The sequence below is a fragment of the Crassostrea angulata genome, chromosome 7, assembly GCF_025612915.1.
Source record: "Crassostrea angulata isolate pt1a10 chromosome 7, ASM2561291v2, whole genome shotgun sequence".
NCBI lineage: Eukaryota > Metazoa > Mollusca > Bivalvia > Ostreida > Ostreidae > Magallana > Magallana angulata.
The window spans coordinates 22,289,312-22,308,740 of NC_069117.1; the positions used below are offsets into that span (position 1 = coordinate 22,289,312).

The 19,429-nt window shown below is 32.3% G+C and overlaps 1 protein-coding gene across 1 annotated transcript in view; it reads right to left on the reverse strand.

Annotated features, from left to right (window-relative positions):
* Positions 1-2,869: 2,869 nt before the first annotated feature.
* LOC128192969 (circadian locomoter output cycles protein kaput-like) overlaps positions 2,870-19,429 on the reverse strand; it is a 28,066-nt gene continuing 11,506 nt past the window's right edge. The window contains exons 7-14 of the mRNA XM_052866113.1: positions 17,920-18,066; positions 17,040-17,184; positions 15,456-15,562; positions 14,332-14,485; positions 13,069-13,943; positions 12,258-12,319; positions 10,155-10,334; positions 2,870-9,058 (exon numbers count right to left, since the gene is read on the reverse strand). Coding sequence (XP_052722073.1) covers positions 8,987-9,058; positions 10,155-10,334; positions 12,258-12,319; positions 13,069-13,943; positions 14,332-14,485; positions 15,456-15,562; positions 17,040-17,184; positions 17,920-18,066 — 1,742 coding nt within the window. The 3' untranslated portion in view covers positions 2,870-8,986. The remainder of the gene's footprint in view (positions 9,059-10,154; positions 10,335-12,257; positions 12,320-13,068; positions 13,944-14,331; positions 14,486-15,455; positions 15,563-17,039; positions 17,185-17,919; positions 18,067-19,429) is intronic.

Genomic DNA, 19,429 nt, shown 5'->3' on the forward strand with positions numbered 1-19,429 from the left:
TCCAGTTTTTCCTTTTCAATTGTAAGCACTATATTTTAATTTGAGGAGGAATGAAATAGATCGTAGAGTTATTATATAAGTACACGAGATTGAGATTTGGCACCTTTTGCCCTTTATTTACCTAGTTTATGGGAAGAGTTAATTTCTATAAATTTGGCTTTGTCGCTTAGTTAAGGGGAAGAGTTTAGTACAGTATGAAATCATATGCAAATGAAATTTTGTGCCTTTTGTAACTGACTTAAGGGATAAAGTTTGTAATGCAGATTTGGCACCTATTAATGGAGACTTTAGGGTATAAGTTATGTACAAAATATTTGGCCCCTTTTTGTCGCTGACTATTGCAATAAAATAAAGTATAAAAGATTTGGTGACTATTGTCACTCAGACTTTAGCTCTGGATAAAATACAGTACAGGAGATTTCTTGCCATTTGTCACTGACTTATTGGGTTTGTAAAGACCCTAAAGTATTTTCAGCACAAAGTCCTTCATGGTGGTCAAGGAAGCAAAGCCTTTGGAAGCTCCTAAATAGATTCGGAGATTTTTGAGCTTTTAAAAGAATATGTTCCCATGAATATATGCATGTTCAATAAATTTTCGTTATTTTGAAAAATATTTAGAACAATAATAACATATTATAAAAGTGATATCATGGTGTTCTAGTTTAAACACTGAATTACATGTACCAAATGACAAATCACGCTTCTTGCTTAAAATTTCTAAAAAGGCTTCTTAAAATAGCTAAAAATGAAGGCTTCTTGATTACAGACCCTACAAGCTAATGATGCAAAGAAACATCCACATCAAACCAATGTGTTTGCTGAATTAAAGCACATATCATTGTGATTCTTTCAAAGTTGGTGGATAATTAAGTAAAAATCAATTTCAAGGAAACGCAGTTTGATTAAAACCACTCCCTCTCCTTACTCTTGTAAAAGAAGAGAGTTGTATTAATCAGACTGAAGGATATGTTTCATGGCCATAGATCCTAGCTACTAGTAGTAATATTATTTTATTACTAATTATTACACTTCAGTGAACATTTAATATCCTGGGTCAGCTGAACAACAAAATCCAGAAAAATTGGCAATACATGTATTGGCATTTCAAATCATTTAACTCAAGCTAAAACATGCCAAAAAAATTCCTGGACTATAAAAGCCGATGTAGGCGGTCTTTGTAAATTTCACTTGCCTGGTTTGATCATTGGTTGACAGAATTCTCTTTTAAATCACTAGTATCTGAGGAAATATAACAATTTAAAATGTAATCGCTCCTAATCTCCCAACCATTAACTCTCTCCATCTCTCCATCTGCCTCCCCCCTTAAAATCTATTTTTATTTCTAGATTTTAAAAGGGGGTGCAACCCTGTAAACCCCTTCCACTCTTGATTCATCACAGTACTTCTTTAATCATTGTATCTATTTAACCAATTAAGGTATGTAAACAGGTGTTTGATCCATTGAAACATGTCGATCATACATTTCTTTTATACAACAAACATGTCGTTTTAGCTCACTTTGACCTAGATACATGTATTATTATAATAAATCTGTATACTAAGTTTTATTTCAATACGTGAAACCGCTGCAAGGAAAATGAACGGTAACTATGGTGGACCGACTGACAGCAACAAAGCAGATATGCCCTCCCTTCTTTGAAAAGGGGAATAAAAAATAAATTCGAAAGTTTTGGTGTTATCAAACCCACAATCTAAAACCCTAGCTCTCTAGTGTTACTTAATGTCTGGTGCTTTAACCACTGAGCCATTTTAGTCACAACTTCGACCACAAAAATTTGACTTGTATTATTTTTCAAAATGTTCAATTGTTGGGATACAAAATTACATTTTTAAAGCATAGTGGGCCATCTCTCTACAAATCAGTTTGATTTCCTTTAAACCTTATATAGACTGACAAAAATATGGAGCCCAGACCCACTCTTTAAAAGAAAAGGCATTGAAGATCTAAAAATGATGCTATTTGGAGATTTAGACACGCATACGCCAGTTTTAATCAACCTTATTCCAAGTATGTAACCAGCATATTTAAGGGTTATAAACCAATGTTATGATAAATATACACTGTTTTCAAAACCGGTAATTTAGAATTATCAGATTTGTTGATATTTTGATTTTATAGTACTGTACTTTATCTATCCTCATATAGGCATTTTAAACACCTTATTCACCCATCTTCTTAATCCGTCAGGAAAGCTGAAACTTGTGTGGAAGCATCATCAGGTTTGGTAGATTCAAATTTGTTCAAATCATGATTCCCATGGGTAGGGTGGGGCCACTATAAGAATAATCTTTCAAAATCTTCTTATCAAAAACCCATTGCCAAGAAAAGCTAGCTGTAACTTATGTAGAAGTATCCTCAAGTAGGGTAGATTCTAGTCTGTTCAATCATGATCTCATATATTAACAATTGTTTAGGATCTTTTTGAGAACTGCAATGCTCAATATGACTTCAAAACCATCCTTTAGAAAAGGGACTTGATAATAAACATAAGAATACCCAGGGGGAAAAATTCATTTTTATTTATACAGTATCTATTACAGGACATTGTCCAAATATTTTGAATATGACTCCATAAGGCTGATTTTTTTATGCCTTATTGCTCATGTGAGCGGTTCGGCCCATGGGCATCTTGTTTCTCATTTCGACCTATCTAAAACTAAAAGAAACATGAAGAGATTCACACTATACTTGACTGATGGATAAAACTTGGATGAAACCCAGACTGTTATGTTTATTTTTTTTTAAAGATTTGTTTTGAAAGTTCCAACATATAGTTCTATACTGCATTGCACTCTCGGTTAGACGTATTGAATATAATAAGAATTGAAGGAAAACAAAAAATTTGATTGTCAACAATTCATAAATATTTATTCCACAATGTAATACATAACAAAATATGATTGGCCTATTCCAGCCATTACTTCATAACATGTATTTGATAAATAATTATATAATTATGTGTCAATATATAGCAATTTAATGTCCAAAGTATCAACAACACATGGATTGGAATGAGCAGGTGTTCATCTAAAACAAAATTCTAACCAGTATAATGATTTAGTTTGTTGAAGAAGTCATATATAAACTTCTCCATAAAATGGCAATTATATAGGTAATAATATCATGATTGTTAATATACATATAGAAACATTGCAAATTCTATGGCTACAAGATTCATCTTCAACATCACATGAACTACAATATAGAGCCTAAGCAGATGGGAAGAGAGGAATACAAGAAAATTGATACTATTAAAATGCTAGTTAGGCTGAACTTGAGCAATCTTATGATTCAAATTCTTTTTTACTGAGCATTAAATATATTAAGCTGTCAAATTATAACTATGATCCATCTAAACTTAAATTTCAAAACAAAAAAACATGCTGTGTTCTACATGCAAGCACACTTATAATTTTGGTAATGTGTTTCATGATCTCTGCATGTCCATTAAAGAGCCATTAACACTGTACACATAACTTTAGAAAAAAGCAAATCATACATTTCTTCTCCCATAACCTCTGACCCCCAGATCACATGATCTCTGTCAGAACTTCACTCTGTAAAAATACAATTAATAGCCAGTGAAATTTGACCTTCCATACTGAGTAAAATACATACTACATGAATATAGTATATCAATCTTAAATATAACACATATACCATTACAGTGGACTTTATGATATCCAAAGTATGTACATTAAAAATTGTTATACATTTTCTGTATTTAAATTGCATTGCCATTAATTTTTACCATATGCAATTGACTTCTATTGGTAGTATTTAAATTTTTCTCTTTTTATCAATTGAAAGTAGTTTAATTGTCAAGTTGGAATACATTTTAACAACATTTATACAACAGCTGCCATTGTAACAGTCAAACAACAATTTTTAAAAAAAAATACACAATACTGACCAAATTAAACTATATATTACATATTATATATACAATCATAAATCAATAAATAATGAAAAGCTGCACAGGATCAATCGCTGTCTTAATTTGGGTTTCTGAAGATCACAAGTAGAACATGACATGACTTATAACTTAACTCAGTACTCATTTTGTAGAATGAAGTGTATATATTTTCTTAATTGTTTGTTTAATATGTCCATAAAATACAGTGAATAAAAACCTGTAATCATTTATTCTATGCTTAAACAATACAAAAACGAATAGCTTCCATTAATATTGCAATATATTGTTTTCTACATATACTGATCGAAACATGGGCTTTCAGAAGCAACACTTTAATTGTATCAAACGTATATTTTCCTTAACACACCTGGAAAAAGTCACTCAATTTAACAGTAAATTATTTGATTATGAAAGATATAATTTGAATGATAAAGTGTACATATGTCAAATTAAGGGACAAATTTGCAGTTTGGGGATAAAAAAATAAATATTTAAAAATTTCAATTCAGTAAGTAACAACAAAAGTCCCTGCGGGATTCGAATTCGGGTTGTACTGATCACAAGCCTGACCTTTAATCCACTTGGCTATGGAGTGAGTTATATATTGCCGTCGATAAAATCCTTTTAATAAAGAAAAATGTCATTTCGATCAGAGTCAGCCATTTAGTCTTTTAGAAGAGTTGATAGATATATTTTTCATCCATTTATTTGATATATTTGCACTCCCTGATAGTACATGTATATGCAATTTCAGAATTAAAATTTACATGTTCACAAACACTGAATGTTGCTTATAGAATTAAGGTCTTCCATTTCCTTATGGTGATTGTAGTTTTTCTGTTTCTTATTATTATCATTATCCCCCCCCCCCTTTTTTTTGTCCGCAGAATATCTCAGAGATGACTTGAGAAATTTTCTTGAAACTTTCAGGGATGATAGAAAATTTAATTATTTCTGTTTCTCTGTTCTCTGTCCCGCGACAAAAAGCTTGTCACGTTGAGATCTCAGAAACAGTTTAAGACTTGAACATCCAAACTTTGTGAAATGATAGACCTTTACTTGTAGATGTGTTTAATTTACTATTTTGTTTTGTTTGTCATCACTTCCAGTTGTCACCAGAAGTACTTCAAATATTTTTTTTTTAACGTATTTAATTTATTTTACATAGAATGAATATACTAGTATAAATCCCTACATATGTCATCTATGCAACGTAAAAAAAAAAAATTCTTTTTCCGAAGAGATATCTAAATTATCTCAGGCAGCCTGTTTTAACTAAATTTTCTACCCATGAGATCTCAAAAACCATAAGTGATCAAGACACGAAACTTACATGGATTTCATAGAAGATGAATTTAACAGGTTCTTATTTTATCAATGGTCACTTTCAGTCCGACACCAGATGGGTTCAAACAATCAAGTTTTTCAATAAGAATAACTGATTTTCTTTGATAGTTTTAGTTAGCTTGATAAACAGTAATGTTTGATTGGCAAATATACAAGAAATACTAACTTTGGGTTTCATTAAGCACTTTTGTTTGTCCGTTTCCTGTTCCTAGACAATAAACCTAGTCTCCACGAGATCTCAAAAACAGTAAAGACTTATCAACCAATCTTTATGGGATGATAGACCTGTGTTTTTACATGTGTTTACACTATTTTGTTTGATTCGATCGTCATCGATAACTTCCGGTCATCATCAGAAGTACTTCAGAGAATGAATAAATCAGCATAAATCTTATATATGTCATCTATACACTGTTAAATCAGCAAACAAATTCTACTTCCGGTGAGATATCTCAAATATCTCAGGTAGCTCTCTTTTAAACAAATTTTGTACCTGCGAGATCTGTAAGTGCCCAAGACGCAAAGCTTACATGGATGATAGACATTTAAATAAAGATGTGTTAACGGGTATCATTTTGTCGACCGTCTCTTCCATTCCTTTCCTGATGGGTTTCAACAAATCATGTTTTAACAAGTTTAAGTTATTTTCCTGGCTGTTTCATTTAGCTTAATAAACAATGATGTACATTAGGCAAATGTACAAGAAATACTGGCTTTCATTTTCAGTAAGCACTTCAGTTCATTCATTTCTGGTACCGAGACAAAAAACACTGTCTCAACGAGATCTCAGATTGGGCAGAGACTTAAACAACCAAACTTAGAGGAAAGATAGACTTATGTTTGTGGAAATGTTTATTATGTTTTGTTTGAATTGGTTTAACTTCCGGATGTAACAGAAAGTACCGTACTTCGATTTATTTATTTTTTTCAGTCTCGTCTGGAAATTCCTTTACAGCAATTTTCATATCATTTATTTTTTTTTCTGTGTGAAAAAAGCAATGTATTACAATTAAATTATTACATGTATATAAGAATGGAAGACCTTTTTATTGCTTTTGCAACAAGAGTCTAATTATTATTAATAATATTGTGCCTCAGATGTACACATGTAAATATTTATCTCTGAAATTCATTAGAAAAGTGTGGGTGCAATGGCCTTTGTTTTGTAGATGCCATATAGCATTATGTGGGAAGATAACACAGGATATATTTATTTTATGTACATTGAGCAGCAATTAATTGTCAACAAGACTAGTCTTAGTCATGTTCATTGAACTCCAAAAAATTAAACCTATCAAAATGTCTAAGTCAGAAAATTGGTTTTGGAATGCACAAACAGGAAATAAGATTATAAATTCTCTCTACTTTTTAAAAAAAAATTATATCACATAAAAATATGTTGACATTTTACTGTAACAAGTTATACATGTATATCAAAAGTAATATTTATTGGCTATTATTTTGCTTTTCGTTGTATGCATGGTGATTATAAAAACAATAGTCATAAACTACAAAAAGAATAGCAAGACATTGTACACACACTCAAAGTAAACTTGATGCCAGGATGCGCATGCAATCAATACAATACAATTAGCTACAACATTATGGTCTCCCAAATGACTAACTGACAATCACGATTTTGTTAATTAAAGCCATAATTTAATGACTGGATTTCTTTTCATTTTTTTAAGAGAAAGACAATTATACACACTTGAAAATGTGCATTGAAATTGTAAGCAGTCATAATGAATACTCAGTGTCAATTCTTTTAAATACAGTATCAATAATTTAACCATCAAGGAGAAATCAATTATGCATCATAGGAATACAAAAGGCAAAATGTATCGAGAGCTATATCTGTATGCACTACAGATTATACTCTAGATCATCATTGGCTTGAGCTGATGGTAATCATGCACAAATTCATTCAACACTCAAAATACATGTTCATAATAAATCATCTCAAATATAACTCTGACTCTACCTAATGACTCATTTCTATTAACAAACATTTAATAGACAAATAAATTTACAACTTTTCTTTTTGTAATTTGGACACATGCACGTTTCTTTAAAAAAAATTCACGGTATAATCATACTGTAACGATATTAACAAGAGCTGTTGCCCATAGAAGGAATTCCAGTAAAGTGTATTATATTATTTTCTTCTGGAGCATTATTTTTCTGACTACAGTTCTAAGTTCTAATATCACAGCTAGTATTTCCCCCCAAATATGAGTAAATTAACCCCCCTTTTATTCCCCTCGTTATGATATGGACAATATAGTTTATAATTATCATTGTTGACTGCCTGTAAATACGAGATAGGGAAATAAATTTTTCTAAACTATTTTCTTCAGTTAGGAAATAAGATCAATAAATGTACTGGTATTGCATATTAAAATTATGAAAAAGTGGAATTTATATCTATTGAGCAATAATTAGAGTAATTTCTATACAATGTATGGAATTTACAACTATTATATATACACGTACGAACAACATATGTTGGAAAACCTTATTTTTAATCATTTGACATTCTTTTAAAGACAAAAAGTAAAACTACAGATATACAAGTTATTTTTGTGCCAATTATTGTACATCTTCGCTAGCCAAGGGTTTTCGGTCCACTTTGCTCCCCAAAGTGGACCGAAAACCCTTGACTAAGAAGATGTTATTGTATGAATTTACTTAAGATTAAGAATGACCCTCTTAATTCTATCAATGGAATTTACTTCAAAAATTCAGACTCTATGCACCAAGCTTATAGAAATATCAAACTTTAGTAATTAAAATTTAATCCTTTCTGGTTGCAACCGATCAAATAGTTTAATTTATGACTTCCAGTACTTCAGTGCAGTTCGGTATATTCAATTAAACTTTTTGATTATTTAGGTTAAGACTATTTCTGATAATTGTTTGAATAATTCTATCCCTTCAAAATGACTGGGAAATTTTGGTATTTTTAGTTAAAATAATTGCGAATTGAATACTCATGTACACCAAAACTCAGAAGATTTTCTTCCTATTTTTGAAACTGATATGCTTCTCAAGAAAACCTTGATATATACAAGGTCCCAGGTAATCACGCTGACACTAAAGTGACCAACCTAATGCGTTCTATTAAAACTTTAATAATTGAACTCTACAGTAGTTGAAAATTAAAAAAAAAATAAATGGAAAATGCAAAATTTACAAAGAGGGCTATTTGAGTAAACATGTAAATAGCCACTTTTATCACAGCAATTAAATCACCTCAATATACTTCATCATTAAAATTACAAAACAACTTCAAAATTGATTTTGTGAGGTACATTGCACATTGACATCCACAAGGACTGAACTACATATATAACTATAGTTTCAAAGAGATGACAACATCCAACCCACTTACCAAAAATCTCAACCACACAACAAAAACTACTGGAGAAGACGTTTCTTCCTCAAGGCCTTTTAAACTCAGGAATGTAAAAACAATGAAGAGACCCTGCTCTCCCTAAACAAATATGGAAATTTGCAATATTGGTTGCAAATACATGTATCTCATATTTTCTTGACGGTTTCTGTTTCGTTGTATCGGTCAGCATCACTAGTTCTGTGGGGTTCACAGACAGTCAATTTTATCAGAATTTTTTCTAACCCTGTTAGAAATTCCTCCACAAATGATTCAATATAGAAACAATTGCTAAACGTTTTGGTAGTCAGGGTGTTGAAATTTTTCTCATTTCACTTTCAATGATTTTTAGAAGCTTGCACTGTTCCTGAATTTCTCTCTGAAAACCAAAAGATACTTTAAGCATCACAAATAAATTAGTTTCAGAGGAAAAAAACCCCAATCCATCATGGGTAATAGCAGTAACTTAAATGTAATGCAACCCAGCAAAGTATGGCTGTATTAAAAATACAGTACATATATTACACATAGAGACAAATACAATTCTAGTACTGGAATAAACCTTTTTTGTGTAAGCTGAAGGGAATGATGATAAATAATATTTCCAGTGTACCTGTTCTTTTTTGGCGTAAGCTGATGACAATAATAACTAGAGAACATTGATATGGTGACCATCTCAAAGGGCCCCGCTTAAATAATGGACAATAGGATATAAAGCATTTCAGAGAGAGCAAGATTAAGAAAATGGGAAATAATCTGTGATCTAAAAGTGATTATAAAGATATCTGCTATGACCTTCACATTGTCTTGGTTCAAATCAAAAAGTCACTGCAGACCATTAGCCTAAAGCTCTGTTAATGTGAAGTAGGAGCCAACTAGGGCTAAGTGGAGAGTATATGCTCCAAAAAAAAATGTTGCATGATCCATTAGGACCTTAACCTACATACATAATTCAAGGTCACTGCAAACTCTTTGATCGTAGACACTCTGTAAGTGATGAGCCAGATTGGACCAACGGGAGAGAAGATATGCTCAAGACAAGAGATCTCAGACAGACAGAATGATGGACAGAAGGATCAACAGACTGATCACTATAGGGCACCCGCAAAGCAGGGCCCTAATAAATAATATTTCCAGTGAACATTTTGTCAAAAAGTAATGAAAATCTGGGTATTTTTTACAGACATTTCTTTCCTTTATTATAGTGTTTTACATGTATAGTGATAACTATTACCATATTAATACCTAAATACTGAAGCAAACCCACAGGGAACACAAAAAGTGAACCTTAGATTTGGTTGGGGTTTGCTTATTGTTAGGATATGTCCTATGTGAAACGATCTACCGGTATTCGTCATTTAAAACTGTTCCATACTGTTCCATATTGTATGCATGCCAAAAATTCAAAATGTAAACATTACCCTATATTAATTTGATGCACATTTTTCCTCCAATGGTTTTTTTTTTATAATTACCTGTAGGTTTTTTAGTTTTTCTACAAAATGAGGATAATGTTGATTGTCGCGCAGGTTCCTCTTGAGGACAGTCAGTTCCTGATTCTGTGAATGGAGACTTCTCTCCAAGTTGTCGTGTTTCTTTTGCAGCTGCTGATAAAATCTTGACTCCACCTTGACTTCACTTGAATCTTGAACACACTAAAACATGCATCAAATAAATTGAACTCTACAATACAGCATATTGATTGAAAAATCTGAATTCTAATTAAATAAAAAATAGATGCTTCTAAAATAATCTACATTGTATTTAATTCACAATGCATTTATAAAAAAAAAAGATAAGATACTGTTTGCATGAGCAAATGATAGCATGGAAAATGCTCAACATTTCAATTTGGACATTATAAAAGAATGCAAAATATGTAATTTTTGGGGTCCGTTTACACCGCTGAAGCAAGGTACCACGTACATATTTTGTATATGTTACAATTAATATATTGATCAATGATCATCATCACAATTGATTATCATCAATTATTATTAATATTGTTAATTAATTCTTCTCTGTGAATTTTGTCACACGACTGTATTTTGATCATTGACCCTTTGTCAAACAGTATCCCAAAATTCAAATGTATGCTAAATATATTCTTTGAGAAATATAACACATAAATCATATCGACGGGTTTCGCCAGGCGGTGCAATACATGTATGTAACATCAAAAATATCCAGTCTTAATTTCATTGTTAAACCCTTCACATTGTTAACAGTAACATTCCAATTCTATTTCCAAAGAGGCCTTGGGAAATGACATTTTCTTGAACATGTATGCTTTTATTATTGTTTTTAAAATTCTCCCTAAGAGCAAATGATCTGCCAACCCAAACATGCCATGTATTAACGTCTGTCTTCCCGCAATGTGTAGTTCAGCATTTTGTTGTCCATTTCTATCAGTCGGGGTTTCTTTTACACTTGATGTTACCATACTTGTCTGAATATTTTTGATGTTGCTAGAATACTCTTATTAAAAAATGCATTTCTAAGCAATTCTGGTAATTTTATTTACTTTAAAATTGGCTTAGGATTTGTTTCAAGGTCATTGCAAAATTTTATTAGTTATCAATGCATGCCTCAAACACTGATGTCATCATTTTACAACAAGTTACACTTCAAACTGTCACAGAACGCACTATAAAATCTTTAAAACTTTTGTTAAAACCAATGCAATATTTATTGGGTAAAAAATACAACTGTAGAGAAATTAACAAATCTAAAAGCATTTTTATTTGAATTTTTTCACTCAAAAATTACCAGGTAATCAATTTTCATTTCTTTAATATGTTGATAATAACTATTCATTTTTGACATCTTGGACATTGCACTGCATTTCAAATTTATGTACGAGTATGCTTTCATCTTATCATTTTAAATCATATAATATTTGATACCAAAATATAAATTTAATGCAAATTACTTGAACCTTTTGTGGTACAAGTTTCATCTTCCTGTGTCTTTGATTAACTGAACAATGCCACTTTTCTAATAAGGTTAATCAGTCCAAAACTAGATCATTTTTTTGTGCATCGTATATTGCAACTTTTTATCACACACAGAACTATAGCCCCCCCACTTTTTTTGCAAAGTTATACCTAACCATTAGAAACATAGCATGATAGAGGGTTCAGCCCCCCCACTTTTTATCGCAGGAAAGACTATTGTTCCTAAATTTACCTTGAAAGATTGAGAGGTTAGATTCAGAAGCATACTAGCCCCCCCCCCCCCCGGATTAGGAATTTCATGATTTTGGAGAAAAAAAAATTTGGGTAAGTAAATTTTTTTTTGGAAGTATAGTATACTCCCCCCCCCCCCCCCCCCCCCCCCGGATTAGGATTTCCATGATTTTGGGAATTACTTTTTTCTCAATATTTCTGAGGATTAGTCTAGCCCCCCCACTTTAAATTTGCTTCCGACGCCTATGCATGTTCTTTGGTGATTCTTTGATCAAATAACATAATAAACTCAGTGCAAGCCAAAAAAATTCCCATGCATTTTTTCCATTCATATATATAGATACAACTTTCAAAATATTATGCTGCATATTGATGTATTTTAAAACTTACTGCATTATCTGTTTGAGGTGAGATTTGAGAGGAAATGGTAGGAGATTGGACTTTTTGGATATCTAGAGAAAAATAAACAAATTTGTTAAGAACAACTGTTACAATGACAATTGAAAATATTATACAATTGTATAATTAATCAAAAGACATTTTATGGATTTGATTCAAATAGATCACAATTGCTACCCAATGTTCTATAGGATGAAAAAGAACCTTGTTCCATAGAATTTTAGTTCCATAGGCAATATCAGATGCAGTCTTGTTCATTTCAATGCCATACAGTCAAGTTTATCTAGTACCAGTATGTAAACGTTTTGGTTTCTTCACCAATATTAATATCTAAATCCTCTATTAACCTATTATAGAGCTTACAAAATCTAGATGGATGACTACCTGAAACTGAAGTACACTGAACAAGCTCACAAAATTATATCCCAATTCAGATTTGACTTTAAACGTTAACTTGGGCCTAAAAAAAAGAGTTGTGTGGTTAGGGTAACCTGACCTAACCTACAAAAATGCCCCGATCCTACCATTTTTAGATATCTATTTTTATCCAATCATGATTTTTATATTATTTCTATTAAAAACCCATTATTAAATATGACACCAACAAACTTAGGATTCATGCAGAAAAAAAAATAAGATAAAATAAAAAAAGATTCCCTACCTAACCTAATTTTTTCATCAGTGTTACCTTAAACACACAATTTTTTTTGATATGCCTTGTCCAAATGACTTTCATGACATTTATTATGGTCACAAGCAATCCTTTTTTTTTTTTTTAGGTATATAAGATAATTATCAGTACCTTTTATTGGTGTTTTCTCCAATAATAATGAAGTTGTTGAATTCAAGATTCCCTGTAATATCCCTATTCTGTCATTATCACTTTTAAAAGTTGTTTTTATAATAGAATTACTGCTATCTGAGACACTGGGTAGATCTTTATCACTACAATCTACTCCACACTGCTTTGAGTCACTGTTTAGCACACCTCCTGATGAAACATTTGGGAAAAAATGAGAAATCTGATTCTCGAAATACTCCTTGTCTACAGCAGAGTTATTTTCTTCTAGAAATGATTCGGGGCTAGATATTCCATCAGACTGTTGCAATGCATTATTCTCGTCAAGAAGATCAACGTCAACAATACTTATATATGGCACATCTTGCCTCTCGAACCCACTAACAATACCAGAATCTCCTGTCGACTCACCAGAAAATTCCCCTGAAAAACTGGATTTACCCACATTTGAATCTTGATCTCCACTCTGTTTATGTTTAGGCAACACACTTTCCTGTGACCTACACTCTAGAGTTTCCAATTTATTCACAGTTCCTTTTTCACAGTTTGGTCCAATTAAGAGACTTTTCAACAAAGGCAGAGAGTCTCTCTTTTTGGTGTCCTTGTCTTTGGACAGACTTTTATCTGTCACTGGTAACCCTGAAGGGGCGGAGTCACCGTCACTCCAACTGTCAACACTATGCCGTGACGCTGAGCTACAAATGGATGGGAGTTCAGCCCCAACAGGGGATTCTGGCTGACTACTGCCTGATGCTATGGACAGTACCTCACTGCTCTCTTCAAAGTTCTGCTCTTGAAGGGTCAGACCTTTCGTAGCAGCTATTAGAGCTTGCACTCTCCTTTGCTGTTCAATGAGCAATGCTTCCCCCTCTTCATCACTAAAAAGATTATCAAATACAAGTGTCATACACACAGTGAAGAAAACTATCCTTATTTGAACATGCAATCTAGATTTCAAAATTTAAGTAAAATTCCTCTGATACCATGATTCTAAATATAATTCTGATTATTTTTTAATGAATTGGTCTTTTTTAATCTTTTAGATTTTTTATTTCAAAGAGCTTTTTTAAATATAGAAACTGATCTGTCAAAGTTTATTACTAATTTAAAAGTTTAAATTCATGATTTAATTGTTTTCAAGTCATAATTTGACCTAAATGACCAAGTAAACGATGTGAATTTCCTCTCCTCCCACAGGTCAATTGCCAAATCTGAGTCTGCAAACCCAATCTAATGTTAGCAAAACAAGATGTCTTACAAATGTACCTGATATGTTGATTAAGGCTCACAATGAAGAGGTTTTTCTTAGTCCATGCGTCCTTGACAATCACTGAACGGGCCTTGATGTACTTAACACTCCTGTGCCAATCAAGCGAGTCCATTCGAAACACTGTGCATGGGATCTCATCATCTGTCATGACTACGAAAAGTAAAACATATCATCAGATTTAATCACTAACCACATGTACAAGGAAATGCAGGGATATCATTAACTCTTAATTCTGCATTTTTATAGCGCTGCAAAAACAAGGGGCCAACATGCCTGGCCCATAGATAGACCTGTCAGGGAGTCTCATTTAATTTTGATTTTACCAACAGCAATAGCTTAATTGAGCAACTCAAATGATCTAAAAAAAAATATGCTTACTATATGGCCATATTTGTCACCCCCATCCCAAAATAAAAAGCCTGATTCCCTGCCCCATTGGTAGTGATTTCACAATTTAAGAAGACGACAATATGAACAAAATTACAATGCATTTAGTTGACCTCCAATGACTGAAGGACAGAGTGAATAATTGCTGAGAAATCTTCAACAGGAATTAATTTGAAAATTTTGGTTTTTAAAAAAAATTAGTCATCATTTAACAGGAAGTTGATGTCCAATTGGCACAATAATGAATCCCACTATATGACATGCCTACATAGAGGGTGCTAAAATTTTACAGACAGATGGATGGACAGGCAGATGGACAAACAGACAAACAAACAAGGGTAAAACTATATACCCCCCTAGAGTATACTCCCTTTTCCATCAGAGCAGAGATATAATTTGAAGCAGGGGTATGAAAATGTAAAATTGTTAATGGTGAAGCATCATGCACCATGACAAACAAATAATAATAGGTCACCTGAGTGACTCAGGTGAATAAAAAATTCAATGTAATGGGTATTTATATCTTTTTACCCTTTATGACTCATATGCTAACACACAAACTCTCATGTATTTGAAAATTCTTTACCAAGAGCAATTTAAACAATAAGAAATTTGCAATTCTTTACCTAATTGGTAGATGCTTGAGTATTCTATGTCTTGTACTTGTATGGTAATCAATATACTATTACATTCATTTGACTTTCTGTGTATAATAAATATGATACGTATTTACTTTTCATATGACTGCAGGCAATGTCCCTCAAGTCCTCCTTCCTGACTAGGTCATACACAGACTTCCCGATATTTTCTTTTGGCATTAATCCAGTTACTAAGGATACTCTGTAAAATAAATTTATGGCATATGTAATGCGCGACTCTGTACATAAATGAATGTCTGATAACTACAGTTGAACTTCGATATCTCTAACACTGATATCTCAAATAAAATAGATATGTCGAAGTGATTTGTAAGTTCCAACCACTTATTTTATTTTTAAGCATTGTACCCTAAATATCTCAAATACTCAGATATCTCAAAGTTTTTAAACACTCCCATTGATTTCCAGATAACGAAGTTTGACTGTAAGTGTGAAACATCATTTCATAACTGTATGTCACAAACATTTTATTCATGAGAACTTAAATTATCGAGACAATGGTTCAAAATCATTTTAGACTTCATATTGCTGTTTGGTGGATATCCTAATTAAATGCGAGGAATAAATAAAATAGCAGTAAAGCCCACTGGTGGAAAGAAAACGTTTGCAACACATTCTCCATTTAATGATCACTTGTGTACCATAGCCAATACACAAACTTGTCAAGGAGTCTCATATAAGGATTTAGATTTAATTCTGTGTCATTCTAGAGTAGATAAATTAAAATATTGAATGTAATGATGACCAACTAGAGTACCCTGCCTGAAATCTTTCAAAAAAGACTATGAGACCTATAATTTTAGTGAAAAACTTGAATCATAATAGAGTGAATGACCTGATATTGAATACAGAACCAATCAGACCCAACCTGACACCAGAGTAAACCCCAACTAAACCCCGGGTTTACTTTTGGGGTTTACTTTGGGTTTACTCTGGGTTTACTTGGAAATTGCTTTTTTTGGTCAACTGTATGCACTGAAGTATGATACAGACCCTTAATTTATTTTACAATCCTACTGCCTGTAATTCCTGCCCCTTGTGTATTCTGAATACACAGTTAGCGTGTTTTCAGGGGTGTACTTCTGATCGGGGTTTACTCGCTGTGTCCACTCTAGGTTTACTTTGGGTTTACTCTGGGTCCACTCTAGTAAACTCGAAGTAAACCTAGAGTAAACCCAGAAAGTAAACCCAGGGTTTAGTTGGGGTTTACTTTCTGTTAGGTTGGGTCTGATCGGTACTGTAGGTTCAAGACTCTGATAGAAAATGATTTTCCCATACTTGTACCATGCATTATTTCCATAAAAATATATGTTGAAAGAGAGAGGGATAGAAAGGACAAGACTTATCAAACAAATTAAAAGATGTATGACTGATGGCTCTAAGAACAGGCAAATATATTCTCAGGACTAAAGGGGATTCCAGTTACCAGTACTACATATTCTATTTCAAAGTGATTGTGCAGTTAAGTGCTGTGGAAAACAGCAATCAGTCCGCCTCAGATAGAGCAAAATGAACAGAGACTTGAAAAGTTTGTGAAGACAAACAAAAAAGGCAGTTTGCTGAGTATAATAAACAAATTTAATGAAAAAGTTAACCACTCTGTTGCAAACAGCACGAATCATCATTTAAGTACTAAGTAGCCAAAAAATAAAGAGCACCTGTGGTCCTGATACCAGAGTTTCCCATCCATTGCATGCTGGGATATCCACTCCGGACTGTTGTTGTCTTCGTAAGTCTGCATGTTGATTAAATTTTGTTGAGCAACTGGGCGACAAACTCCGACCAACCAACTCTCATTTAAAACTACAAAATTAAAACACCAAGTTCTTAAACCTTGTATGCAAGTAATAGATTCAAGAACTTTGTGGGCTTCAATTTAGGACAGAGCTAAAAATCTATGAAGATTGTATGTAAACAGTGTACCCATTCCACATGTACCATTAATAAACTTAAAATGTATACCTCATCTTAAATAAAATAGGTATTCTATGAGGGAACATGCATCAAGATTAAAAACTGAGCCCAAGAACCTGATTATTAATATTTCATGACTGACTCGCATATGGAAATTAAGACTACAGACTCACAGATGGGTGAAAATCATTGTAACTCTGCATGTTATGTCAGGCTATAAAACTATTAAAGTAAACATTGTGGATTCCAAGCATATGGCTACTGTCATAGTACATGTACATATTCTTACACCAATGTGGTTTACAGTTAAAATCAATTGGATATATGTAAAGAGTATACATAGAGATATACAACATAGCATCAGGACCTCTTTAGAATTTCCCTACAAATTTACACATAATTATAGGTACAAAACCTGATTATTCGTATCTAGATAATTAAAAATGTAGTACACATAGGTTAAAAAAAAAAGACATTCAATATAAAACATAAAAGCATATAAGTATTTGATGACATAAACTTCATTAATATGAATTAATTTTACTCAACAATGCAGACTTCAAAATAGTAAGATAACACCTTCCGAACCTTTTATCTGTAGATCGATTGTCAATCATTACGCACCCGATCTAACTTTCTTTTTGTCCTGTGTATGATAATGAAGATGGCCGACAATTTTCATTTCATCATAATGGGGTGCAGTCCCGGATCCATGCTGAAGGTTCAGCATTCTCAAAAAGAATGACCTGTTCACCTTTCTGGACATGTTCACTAAAGAAGCAAGAGGAAGTCATATTTAAAGACGAATCTGAAATCTTTATTCTCATGCGAGAAATCTTGCAATGATTAAAAAAGGCTCTTCATTGCAAATATTTCTCGCCTCAGTCCTTTCCTCAAATGTCTCTAGTATCTTATTTTCCAGATAACCTACTTCTTGATTTCGAAAATTTGTTGCCATAAACTAGTTTATGTCAAGTAAATCAAAGGATAAAGTTGCTGCGAGTTATAGTTGGTTTAGATAAACATTGCTATTATCATGATTAAGATGATTTAATCTAAGACTTCTAAGCTATATTTTTTTTAACTCAAGCAGGCATCAAATGAATCAAAATTTGACAGTCACATGAAATATAAAAGCAAGATACAGAGCTCATCAATCTATTTAATAACATTTACAAGCATAGGCCTTGGTTATTAATTTAGAAAGGTTTCATATCAACCTGATATAAATGTAGAAAAAAGAACATATTATTTGATTATGGTTCTAAAATTTCCATATTGTACAATCTTTGAATATCTAAATCTAATTTTAAAAATTCTTAAACTGGTAAAAATGGAAATTAAAAAAAGCCCAAGTGGCTTTTGAAATCTTGTTTTGCAGATCAGCAGTTGATGCTTTATCCTTATCATATTGCCCTATGCTGTTATAAAGGCATCAAAATTCACTTGAGAGATAAAAAAGTGTATATACACATGATAAATTTTACAGTTAATTTTGCTTTTTTTTTTTTAAAAGAAAGAATATCACAATATGGAGGTGTCCCTTACCTCCTTAAGAGTTTTATCCTCAACTGAATATGCATAATTATACCTGGTATGTATGATTCATACATAATTATACCTGGTATATAAGATTTATACATAATCATACCTGGTATATATGATTTATACATAATCATACCTGGTATATATGATTTATACATAATTATACCTGGTATATATGATTTATACATAAATATTTACATCTACCAAGTATTATTCCCTCTATTTTACGGAAACTTATAGTTAATTCATAGCTCTATAGAAACAGCCATATTGAAATCTACACGCCCCTTTTAAAGATTGGTCGAAATTAATCTACAGCGGCTGAAACTGACAAGAAAGTGACAGGACCAAACTTGACATGCCCAGTTTATCGAATGGTCGAGACCTACAACTACCGAGGAAAATCACGGACTGCACGAAATAATCATGATGAAGTCAGACTCAAATTCTCACGGGAGACGATTTGGCTGTTTCTTTTAGTTAACATACTTACGTACATTAACAGTAATTTAGTGAATTTAACTTACTTTTCATAATCAATTTATCAATTGGTTAAAAGAAAGATGTTAATATAAACAATAAAATGCTT